The sequence below is a fragment of the Schistocerca americana genome, chromosome 4, assembly GCF_021461395.2.
Source record: "Schistocerca americana isolate TAMUIC-IGC-003095 chromosome 4, iqSchAmer2.1, whole genome shotgun sequence".
Lineage (NCBI taxonomy): Eukaryota > Metazoa > Arthropoda > Insecta > Orthoptera > Acrididae > Schistocerca > Schistocerca americana.
Window position 1 is genome coordinate 138,469,949 of NC_060122.1, and position 12,422 is coordinate 138,482,370.

The 12,422-nt window shown below is 44.0% G+C and overlaps 1 protein-coding gene across 2 annotated transcripts in view; it reads left to right on the forward strand.

Moving 5' to 3' along the window:
• The window catches only part of LOC124613054 (L-asparaginase-like), a 339,172-nt gene that overhangs the window by 29,567 nt on the left and 297,183 nt on the right, over positions 1 to 12,422 (forward strand). The window contains exon 2 of one of the 2 annotated variants that reach the window (XM_047141629.1): positions 3,865 to 3,868. The exons of the other annotated variant lie outside the window; for it this stretch is intronic. Within the exon in view, the coding sequence (XP_046997585.1) occupies positions 3,865 to 3,868 (4 nt within the window). The remainder of the gene's footprint in view (positions 1 to 3,864; positions 3,869 to 12,422) is intronic. 2 annotated transcript variants of the gene reach the window in all.

A 12,422-nucleotide genomic window follows, 5' to 3' on the forward strand; every position in this document is an offset into this window, starting at 1 on the left:
TTTCAGGGAAGTGTATCATCACATATTGCTTCCTCCCATTTACATTTTCCAATTTGGCCACAACGAAAATATTTGGAAAATTCGGGCTGACACAGAGGCTTACTGACAATTATCCCTCCCACGGGCTATTCACGAGTGGAATAGGGAAGTGGGTATTATTTAGTGGTACCAAAATTTCCTCTGCCGCACATCATGTGGGCTGTGGAGTATTAACGCATTTCTAGGAGAGAGGGGGGGACGCGCACACACGCGCACGCACACACACACACACACACACACACACACACACACACACACACACACACACACACACACACAGAGAGAGAGAGAGAGAGAGAGAGAGAGAGAGAGAGAGAGAGAGAGAGAGAGAGAGAGAGAGAGAGAGAGGGGGGGGGGGAGGGAGAATGGGGGCGGGGGGGGGCGTGTTATGAGGTATATTCAATTTCCACATATATTTTTTAACTGCGAAGCATTGCCGGGTTCACTATGAAATAAAAACAAAAACTGTATTCTCGTTTCAAACTTACACTAATGAAATCTTCTATTGAAGCATTACATACTAAGAGGTTTATTGGTGAATAGTGCATTAAACTTCAGTACGAATCACCAGTAGCTAAAAACAGAAGGGTGATCGTCACTTGATTTGTAACTGATGAAAGTGTTTATATTTGTATTGGTTTTAGCAGTTCTCGGATCACTTGCTTGCACTAGATATTCGGAACAGTATTTCGACATTTTGGTAAAATTTTAGAATAAGCTGTGTCCAAAACCAGTCAACGAGCTAAATGTTTTGAACAATTCTGCTTGTTTCAAAAATAACACACCCACAAAGCCCCAATTTCTGTTGTTGTTACTAACGTTATTGCTTGTGTAATGCAAAAGTAGGAGAGCCACACTAACTTCCGCCTGCTCGCAATCTTCCATTTTGTGGCAATAGTAGCGAAATGCCGTGTGTGAGCTTGCCTGATTTGCATCAGCTGGACCTACTGAGACGCAGTTCGCTCCCTGAAATCCAAACTCCCAAAGTAGTTTCGTAACGGAGTTAAATTTAACGCAATTTTAATAACATGGTGGCCCTAGAATTGAATTGCAAGTGACATTTTCACAGCTGTTATACTGATTAATTTCTTGAGAGGAAGGTGCTGATTACGAAATTAAATACATGGTCCAAGTAAATCCCAATTTTATCAATAGAAAACATAAAAACATTTCGTTGCACACACTTCGAGAACATTCGACTGATAGTACACTTAAGTGTCTCTGAAGGCCATCTGATAAGGAAAAATACGAAAATTATAAAGTACTTCCTGACAGGTTCATTAAACTAAATGGAATCGTGTCAATACAGTGCTTCCATAAAGGAGAGAAAGACAGAAAGCTACACGTACACTATGCCTGTGAATTCACTTAAGGAGAGCCTGTGTGTATTTACTTGAATCAAAAAAGGCCTAACTTTATTGCGACCTAATCTGTCGAAGCTGCTTTGCGACATCACCATACTAATCGCGAGCAGACGAGATGGCCGGCCGGAGTGGCCAAGCGGTCCTAGGCGCTTCAGTGTGAAACCGCGCGACCGCTATGGCCGCAGGTTCGAATCCTACCTCGGGCATGGATGTGTGTGATGTCCTTAGGTTAGTTAGGTTTAAGTAGTTCTAAGTTCTAGGGGACTGATGATCTCAGATGTTAAGTCCCATAGTGCTCAGAGCCATTTGAACCAGACGAGATGACTGCAAACATGTTGGTGGATGTCACCAGAATACCCACCTGCCAACAGTATAGTTGCAGACATTGTCTTCGGCTCTCTCCGTCTGTAGATCGACGAACATCCACACTCCCGGCATGTGAAGTCTTCGGTACAGTCCGCAGAAATCTGGCAAAGAAAGTGAAGACACGGCTCTCTCAACGTCTGCTCTGAGCGTAATTTCGCTCTAAAAACTTTGCCCGTCAATTATAAGACTTTTCCTAGCTTCCACCAATAGTATTAGTAGTTTTTGTCCCAGCACGTATTATGAAAAACAAAGTTTCCAATCCGGTGCCCATTGGCCTGCTCTGTGCTGAGAATTCTGGGCCTAGGACCTCCGCCATGAACGCATGTTTTCTAGTCAACCAATAACCGATCGTTCCGCGTGGAAAAAAAAATGAGAAGGTACTCTGTTTTTTCGCGAATTTTCGGGGCGCTTCTTTCTGCCTGTGGATGGCGAAATTCCTAGCATTCCACGGTTGTGGCGCCAGTCAGTCGAGTCTGCATATGTTGGTAAAACAGGACGCACAGGACGTCTTTCGGAATGTCTTACTTGCTTTCACACCAGGGTAAAAATAGGCGTCTGTAGAAATGTGGACCCTCAGTCCTGTATTCTGCGAAATCGCCAGAAACTCAACAGAGCTTATAAAAGCAATATAGGAGTGCCACACAGGAATAGCTGATCACTCTTCCACTGGGAATATTCGCTATGGCGCCGCGCGAAATGGCCGGGCGGTTTGAGGCGCCAATTTCACGGATTGCGTGGACTTTCTCGCCGGAGGTTAGAGCCCTCTCTCGGGCATGGGTTTGTGTATTGCTGTTAGAGTAAGTTAGTTTAAGTAGTGTGTAAGTCTAGGGACCGATGACCTCAGTAGTTTGGTCCCTTAGGAATTCACATACATTTGAACATTCGCTGCGGCTTAGTTTTCGTGCAGGGCAAATCTGCCAGTATTGTCACTTAGTTGGCGAAATTACCCTTCGCCGCCACACCTGAATGCAATTGCTGTGCCTACCTGCTGTGCCCTAAATCTGCACTTCTGTCCATTGGCACCCATGCGCCAGGGGTCAGCCACAATCCCTGCTCTAACCTATCTCTCCAACGTTTCACAAGCAGATTCCAACCTCTACACAGTCCTATACCGTTAATTAGAGAATAAGATGATCTGACTGCTATTACTCTCTTATTAAATCAGAGAAAGGTTAGGTGTATCAGAACTTGATTTGTTGCATTAATAATTGAAATTTCATATCAGAAAAAGTAAAAATTAGGAGGCAGATGAGGAAAGGCCTGATGCTTCTGATCTCGTGTAAGCAGTTCTAGCCTGTAAATGTATTGCTGCAAACATCGCCAGCCAACAGCGGCTGGTAATATCGTCGTTTATGTAGCTGCAATTCGTGTGGACACAATGTTACCGGACAACATATTAATGATACATAGTTGGTAATATGCCATTTTCTGGTCCAAGTAAAGTTGCAGTCTTAGACACAAAACCGGATCGCCAGCCGGCTGCTGCAGAGGCTAAGTCCTAGTCGTTCATTTACAGTGATCGGTAAAACCAGGTCTCTTTCAGGATTGCCGGCCGAAGTGGCCTTGCGGTTCTAGGCGCTACAGTCTGGAGTCGAGCGACCGCTACGGTCACAGGTTCGAATCCTGCCTCGGGCATGGATGTGTGTGATGTCCTTAGGTTAGTTAGGTTTAATTAGTTCTAAGTTCTAGGCGACTGATGACCTCAGAAGTTAAGTCGCATAGTGCTCAGAGCCATTTGAACCATTTCTTTCAGGATTCTAAGTCCGGACAAAGGCACGATTTGGCTACACTGTAGGACTCTGAAGCGTGTGGAGCAAGTTCTATCTTCTTCTCGTGTTGCGTTATCAGCTTATGGTCCAAAGTTAGACAATAAAGTCGCGAGTTTGAATCCACCCGTTCCCCTGTTTTTTAAACCGCATTTCGGCAGTCTGCAAAAGTTATCAGCTGATGGAATTCGCTTCACTTGGTAACCCATCAGTAACAGCAATAATTTCCAGTTTCCTTGCCCTCTTGCGGTCGCTGGCAACCAGTTACCGACCATACGCCACCCACCACCTGACGCCAACCGCCACCCATTCAGGTGACTGCAGCACAGCGCCATGAGTCTATTTATCAACTGTCATTTTCTTGTTTGAACTGCTAGTATTTGTCTTGCAGTTATGTATTAGATTTTGCATAATTGAAACTTAAGAGTGTTGTTTACGCATTGTAAATAAGTCGCAAGTGGAAATAGGTCCAGCGTCTGTGAAATATTCTTTTCTTTGGGCTGAATTAGAGAGACTAAGGCAGTGGTGGCAACTCGAAACCTTCATATTGTGTGTAGGGTAAGAACTTTAGGACAAAACACAGAAGAAAAGGATTTTGTTGTTTCAAGAAAGGTCGTTCTGGCATGAACCAATTTCCACATTCAGGAAGTCTCGATAACTGTCGTGTGATGAACTGTGACCATTTAACGATTGTGAAGCATTTGAATTCTATAGGCAACGTACTGAAATCAGAAGTAGTAGTACTGCATGCCCTTGTCCAAAGCAGCAAAAACTATAGGGGGCGAATATTACTGCATATTTGCTTCAACGTCTTCAGTTTGCACATAGAGCCTTCCTGTACAATAAAGTTATTGGTATAAAGTTATGGTGCATTTATGTTAACTTCTTAAGAAGAAATTGAAGTTGGGCTCTAACTAACAAGACACAAATACTAGCAAAGGGCTGTGTGAATATATTATTTTGCATCTGGTGGTTCAGAAAGAGTATTGTTCATTATAAACTCCTGCCCAGAGGTGTGTCCATTGCAGCTGGCATTTCTTGCCAACAACTGAGATCATTTCAGTCACAGTTTAAGAAAAATGCTAGACAAAACTGTATATTACTGCTACATGATAATGCGCTCAGCTAATTTCACAAACTAAATTACTCATGAGGTTGTTTGGAAAGTCAGCCCCCACGCACTTGTTCTTCTGACCTTATGCCCTCAAATGTTTTCCTTTCCTGCTCCTTATTGAACACTCAAGACCTTTCAACGTGGTTAGATGATACCTTTATATCAGATTCAGTGAGTTTCTAAAGGTATGGAATCAGTAAACTACCTGAGCATTACCAGACCGTTTTAGTTAATGTGAAGGAATATATTGTCGTTGATTAATTTTTCTGATTTTTATTAGTATCTTCAATAAACTGATGGAAAACACTATTAAATTACGTACTGTACTACTACAAATGGAATAAAACCACATTAACCTTAAGATGATAGTCTATTTTAGTAAAACATAAGTATGTATTACAAAAATGCCCCCCCCCCCCCAATGCACCATTGACCTTGCCGTTGGTGGGGAGGCTTCAGTGCCTCAGCGATACAGATAGCCGTACCGTAGGTGCAACCACAACGGAGGGGAATCTGTTGAGAGGCCAGACAAACGTGTGGTTCCTGAAGAGGGGCAGCAGCCTTTTCAGTAGATGCAGGGGCAACAGTTTGGATGATTGACTGATCTGGCCTTTTAACACTAACCAAAACGGCCTTACTGTGCTGGTACTGCGAACAGCTGAAAGCAAGGAGAAACTACGACCATAATCTTTCCCGAGGGTATGTAGCTTTACTGTATGGTTAAATGATGATGGCGTACCTTGGGTAAAATATTCCGGAGGTAAAACAGTCCCCAATTCGGGACTTAGAAATTAGAAAATTTAGAAAGGGAAATGGATAGGTTAAAGTTAGATATAGTGAGAATTAGTGAAGTTCGGTGGCAGGAGGAACAAGACTTTTGGTCAGGTGAATACAGCGCTATAAATACAAAATCAAATAGGGATAATGCAGGAGTAGGTTTAATAATGAATAAAAAAAATAGGAGTGCGGGTAAGCTACTACAAACAGCATATTGAACGCATTATTGTGGCCAAGATAGACACGAAGCCCATGCCTACTACAGTAGTACAAGTTTATATGCCAACTAGCTCTGCAGATGACGAAGAAATTGATGAAATGTATGATGAGATAAAAGAAATTATTCAGACAGTGAAAATTTAATAGTCATGGGTGACTGGAATTCGATAGTAGGAAAAGGGAGAGAAGGAAACGTAGCAGGTGATCATGGATTAGGGGGGAAGAAATGAAAGAGGAAGCCGCCTGGTAGATTTTTGCACAGAGCATAACTTAATCATAGCTAACAGTTGGTTCAAGAATCATGAAAGAAGGTTGTATACATGGAAGAAGCCTTGAGATGCTAGAAGGTATCAGATTATACAACGGTAAGACAGAAATGTAGAAACCAGGTTTTAAATTGTTAGACTTGTTGCTATGTTTCCCCTTTCCTTAGGTTTTACTTTCTTACGTAGCATTTTCCTTCTTTTCCTGCTTTCTTTGAGTGTGTGCTTTAGTTTTCTTAGGTCTATCCACATTCGTTCCTTTTAATGTGTGTCAGGGCGCTGATGACCTCGATGTTGAGCGCCCATAAGCCCCAACACACCACCACCACCACCACCACCACCACATCCAGGGGCAGATGTGGACTCTGACCACAATCTATTGGTTATGAACTGTAGATTAAAACTGAAGAAACTGCAAAAAGGTGGGAATTTGAGGAGATGGGACCAGGATAAACTGACTAACCAGAGGTTGTACAGAGATTCAGGGAGAGCATAAGGGAACAATTGACAGGAATGGGGGAAAGAAATACAGTAGAAGAAGAATGGGTAGCTCTGAGAGATGAAGTAGTGAAGCAGCAGAGGATCAAGTAGGCAAAAAGACGAAGGCTAGTAGAAATCCTTGGGTATCAGAAGAAATATTGAAGTTAATTGATGAAAGGAAAAAATATAAAAATGCAGTAAATGAAACAGTCAAAAAGGAATACAAACGTCTCAAAAATGAGATCGACAGGAAGTGCAAAAGGTTCAAATGGTTCAAATGGCTCTGAGCACTATGGGACTTAACGTCTGTGGTTATCAGTCCCCTAGAACTCAGAACTACTTAAACCTAACTAACCTAGGGACATCACACACATCCAAGCTCGAGGCAGGATTCGAACCTGCGGCCGTAGCGATCGCGCGGCTCCAGACTGTAAAGTGCAAAAGGGCTAAGCAGGGATGGTTAGAGGACAAATGTAAGGATGTAGAAGCTTATCTCACTAGCGGTAAGATAGATACTGCCTACAGGAAAATTAAAGAGACCTTTGGAGAAAAGAGAACCACTTGTATGAACATCAAGAGCTCAGATGGAAACCCAGTTCTAAGCAAAGAAGGGAAAGCAGAACGGTGGAAGGAGTATATAGAGGATCTATACAAGGGCGACGTGCTTGAGGACAATATTACGGAAATAGAAGAGGATGTAGATGAAGATGAAGTGGGAGGTATGATACTGCGTGAAGAGTTTGACAGAGCACTGAAAGAACTAAGTCGAAACAAGGCCCCAGGAGTAGACAACATTCCATTAGAATTACTGACAGCTTTGGGAGAGCTAATCCTGACTAAACTCTACCATCTGGTGAACAAGATGTATGAGACAGGCGAAATACCCTCAGACTTCAAGAAGAATATAATAATTCCAATCCCAAAGAAAGCAGGTGTTGGCAGATGTGAAAATCACCGAACTATTAGTTTAATAAGTCACAGCTGCAAAATACTAACGCGAATTCTTTACAGACGAATGGAAAAACTGGTAGAAGCCGACCTCGGGGAAGATCAGTTCGGATTCCGTAGAAATATTGGTACACGTGAGGCAATATTGACCCTACACCTTATCTTAGAAAATAGATCAAGGAAAGGCAAACCTACATTTCTAGCATTTGTAGAGTTAGAGAAAGCTGTTGACAATGTTGACTGGAATACTCTCTTTCAAATTCTGAAGGCGGCAGGGGTAAAATAGAGGGAGCGAAAGGCTATTTACAATTTGTACAGAAACCAGATAGCAGTTATGAGTCGAGGGGCATGAAAGGGAAGCAGTGGTTGGGAAGGGAGTGAGACAGGGGTGTAGCCTCTCCCCGATGCTATTCAATATGTATATTGAGCAAGCAGTAAAGGAAACAAAAGAAAGGTATTAAAATCCATACAGAAGAAATAAAAACTTTGAGGTTCGCCGATGATATTGTAATTCTGCCAGAGACAGCAAAGGACTTAGAAGAGCAGTTGAACGGAATGGACAGTGTGTTGGAAGGAGGATATAAGATGAACATCAACAAAAGCAAAACGAGGATAATGGAATGTTGTCGAATTAAGTCGGGTGATGCTGAGGGAATTAGATTAGGAAATGGGACACTTAAAGTAGTAAAGGAGTTTTGCTATTTTGGGAGCAAAATAACTGATGATCGTCGAAGCAGAGAGGATATAAAATGTAGACTGGCAATGGCAAGGGAAGTGTTTCTGAAGAAGAGGAATTTGCTAACATCGAGTATAGATTTAAGTGTCTGGAAGTCGTTTCTGAAAGTATTTGTATGGCGCATGGAAGTGAAACATGGACGATAAATAGTTTGGAGGAGAAGAGAATAGAAGCTTTCGAAATGTGGTGCTACAGAAGAATGCTAAAGATCAGATGGGTAGATCACATAACTAATGAGGAGGTATTGAATACAATTGGGGAGGAGTTTGTGGCACAACTTGACTAGAAGAAGGGATCGGTTGGTAGGACATGTTATGAGGCATCAAGGGATCACAATTTAGTATTGGAGGACGTTATAGCAAGAAATCCCACAAATTTCCCATGTAACTCGAATTTGTTGCAACTAGTGTCATACAAGTGTACAGTTGGATATTATACCACACACAGTACATCTTGTTCTCTGATTATAGTATGGGAGGCGGAAGGCTCACCTTCACAAACCACAACAAGAGCTATAAAGTACTGAAAGTTGGCATCAACGACCAAGGGGCATCACTTCTAGCTGTGGACATTCTTCAACTTCAAGAATTTTATTGTTATGAGGCATTTCCAGATGTTCCAGTTAATAGGCCAAGCAGTGACGTGCCTTTCTAGATACCCACTCTGCATAAGAGTTGAAGCATCTATGGCAAAAAACCTTGCCTCAGTAATTTCTGATTTGGGTTGAAAGTAGGTGAGACATAATTTTTATCCTCATAGTGTGTTGATTATCCCCCTCAGAGACTAGCAATAAATCTAAGAGTTTGGGGGGCTGACTGGCTAGTTTTGAAAAATAGACAGTCCAACAATTTTGTGCTTTTTCCGTATTGTGTGTTCATGGTCATCATCTTCTGGCCTGTCAAAAGCCAGGGTGTATATGTGAATAGGATAATCATGGCTTCACTACTCGAATTTTTGTAGGTTCTGGAGCGTATGGGGAATGGGATGCTTTGAAATTGTAATCCTGTGGTCATCAGAGGTTTAGTACTTACTTGTATGCTGTGAATGTCCTTCAGGTAACTTCTATTGCTAGCCATAAGCAACCATGAAAACCAATATGTATCTTTCTGGTCTAGATTCTGGACATAAACACCGTCTTCCAGAAGTGGAATGAAACTGGATACCCTATTACATGGATCACAGATGTGCAAGTATATATCGATGTGGAATACATAGTTGAGTGCCTTACTCGACCCTCTTTCGTACCTGTTGGAAAAATGGCCGGGTACGACACGCTTGACGAATTTTTCAGACCATTCAGTGATTGACTAGCCCTGTGAAATCATGCCAGTTGGTTCCAAAATTTGGATGATGCTCTTCTCGTCGTTAGCAACACACGCTCTTCCAGAAAGTGTATGAGGTCGTAGTATAGAGCTGTGTTAGATGTAAGGCAGAATACCACAGGTTATTGACGATTTTGGCGGTCATCGAGAAAAGTTGCAGGATCTGAGTAGCTCACATTCAAGTTATCAGTGCTGGATTATGAGATCCTGTCTCTAAATGCATCACAACCACAGAGGAGTCCAGTGCAACTGCAAGGCTTACTCCACAACATAATAGGCAGGAGTACTGTTGGCGTTAGGCCCAGACTGATGTTGAAGAGATATCTGATGCCATGAATGTCCATGACGATTGCGAGATGGCTCAGGATGCATCTGTGTCGGCAAACGAGTTGATGTCATCAGCATATACCACGTTGATGGTGATGACTAACCAGGCTGTGGCGGTGGCATTCTCGGGAGTGGTGAATACATCCTAGACTAACTGGGCTATGCGATGAACACATCACCTTCATAGGTCATAGAGAATTAGAAGCATGTCCAAGTTAGCACACATCCATCACATTTGCAACAGAAGAAGAACAAGAAGAAGAAATACACTCCTGGAAATTGAAATAAGAACACCGTGAATTCATTGTCCCAGGAAGGGGAAACTTTATTGGCACATTCCTGGGGTCAGATACATCACATGATCACACTGACAGAACCACAGGCACATAGACACAGGCAACAGAGCATGCACAATGTCGGCACTAGTACAGTGTATATCCACCTTTCGCAGCAATGCAGGCTGCTATTCTCCCATGGAGACGATCGTAGAGATGCTGGATGTAGTCCTGTGGAACGGCTTGCCATGCCATTTCGACCTGGCGCCTCAGTTGGACCAGCGTTCGTGCTGGACGTGCAGACCGCGTGAGACGACGCTTCATCCAGTCCCAAACATGCTCAATGGGGGACAGATCCGGAGATCTTGCTGGCCAGGGTAGTTGACTTACACCTTCTAGAGCACGTTGGGTGGCACGGGATACATGCGGACGTGCATTGTCCTGTTGGAACAGCAAGTTCCCTTGCCGGTCTAAGAATGGTAGAACGATGGGTTCGATGACGGTTTGGATGTACCGTGCACTATTCAGTGTCCCCTCGACGATCACCAGTGGTGTACGGCCAGTGTAGGAGATCGCTCCCCACACCATGATGCCGGGTGTTGGCCCTGTGTGCCTCGGTCGTATGCAGTCCTGATTGTGGCGCTCACCTGCACGGCGCCAAACACGCATACGACCATCATTGGCACGAAGGCAGAAGCGACTCTCATCGCTGAAGACGACACGTCTCCATTCGTCCCTCCATTCACGCCTGTCGCGACACCACTGGAGGCGGGCTGCACGACGTTGGGGCGTGAGCGGAAGACGGCCTAACGGTGTGCGGGACCGTAGCCCAGCTTCGTGGAGACGGTTGCGAATGGTTCTCGCCGATACCCCAGGAGCAACAGTGTCCCTAATTTGCTGGGAAGTGGCGGTGCGGTCCCCTACGGCACTGCGTAGGATCCTACGGTCTTGGCGTGCATCCGTGCGTCGCTGCGGTCCGGTCCCAGGTCGACGGGCACGTGCACCTTCCGCCGACCACTGGCGACAACATCGATGTACTGTGGAGACCTCACGCCCCACGTGTTGAGCAATTCGGCGGTACGTCCACCCGGCCTCCCGCATGCCCACTATACGCCCTCGCTCAAAGTCCGTCAACTGCACATACGGTTCACGTCCACGCTGTCGCGGCATGCTACCAGTGTTAAAGACTGCGATGGAGCTCCGTATGCCACGGCAAACTGGCTGACACTGACGGCGGCGGTGCACAAATGCTGCGCAGCTAGCGCAATTCGACGGCCAACACCGCGGTTCCTGGTGTGTCCGCTGTGCCGTGCGTGTGATCATTGCTTGTACAGCCCTCTCGCAGTGTCCGGAGCAAGTATGGTGGGTCTGACACACCGGTGTCAATGTGTTCTTTTTTCCATTTCCAGGAGTGTAATTGATAAATAGAATGCAGTTAAACGAGCATACACAAATATGGAAAACGAAGAAAACATCTTAAGGATATAGCTGCTGGATCACTGGAGTCAGATTGGAGTAGTTTATTAAGCCTCTGACGAACCATCATTTCCATTATGGTATTTTATCTCTGCTGATTCTATGGGCACTATTGGTGATGCTGCCAGCAATTCCCTTACTTTAATGACTTCTTGCACAGAAACAATTCACATTTATAGCTGACCACCAAATTCTTTTGCTTATTTCAACCAACAGGAAATGTGTATTCTAATCTCTGCTCATATGGTTTTAGGCAGGGTGGCATCTGCTCACGACTGCAAATGTGCGTCACTGTCTCTCACATCCTCTGCTCGTATTTTTATATAGTGGATTATATCTCAATGAAGATTCACATGGTGATCCATCATGAGACGTTGCTTCCGCTGTTCAAATGAGAAGAATGATTTACCAATGCTTTTGAGACCCACTGTGCACCAGAACAGGTATCTGAAGCCCTCTACCCACACATCACATGCCACTGTCAAAGAAAACCATACATAGTTTAGTAGAGCACCTTTTGTAGGCATTCGCTAGTGTGAGCCTGCTAGTGTTCTCTGGAAATAGATGCATCTCTGTATCAAGCTGTTACCAGCCTGTGACATTTGTGTGACAATGCTGACAGTGCGAAAACTACTTCACTGCGCAACGTACATCACAGCTATTGGATAATGGAAAAATAAGGGAACTGAATGGAGAAGGTGGAAAATGGAGTGGAACATGTATTCCAGTGAAGAAACGAAAAGGAAAGGGGCTATTTTTCAGCAGCACAAAGTAAATAAGGCATAGATTACTACATTACATTTAACAGTAACAAAAGATGAATGTGCGATCCACACACAGTTTAGATGTGACCCACACAGTGAACAGTGTCAGTTTATCAGAGACAGTACAGAAATGAACACACGCTTAGTCCATATGTGGGAGGTTCTCTAAGAATTACACGAGGTCCG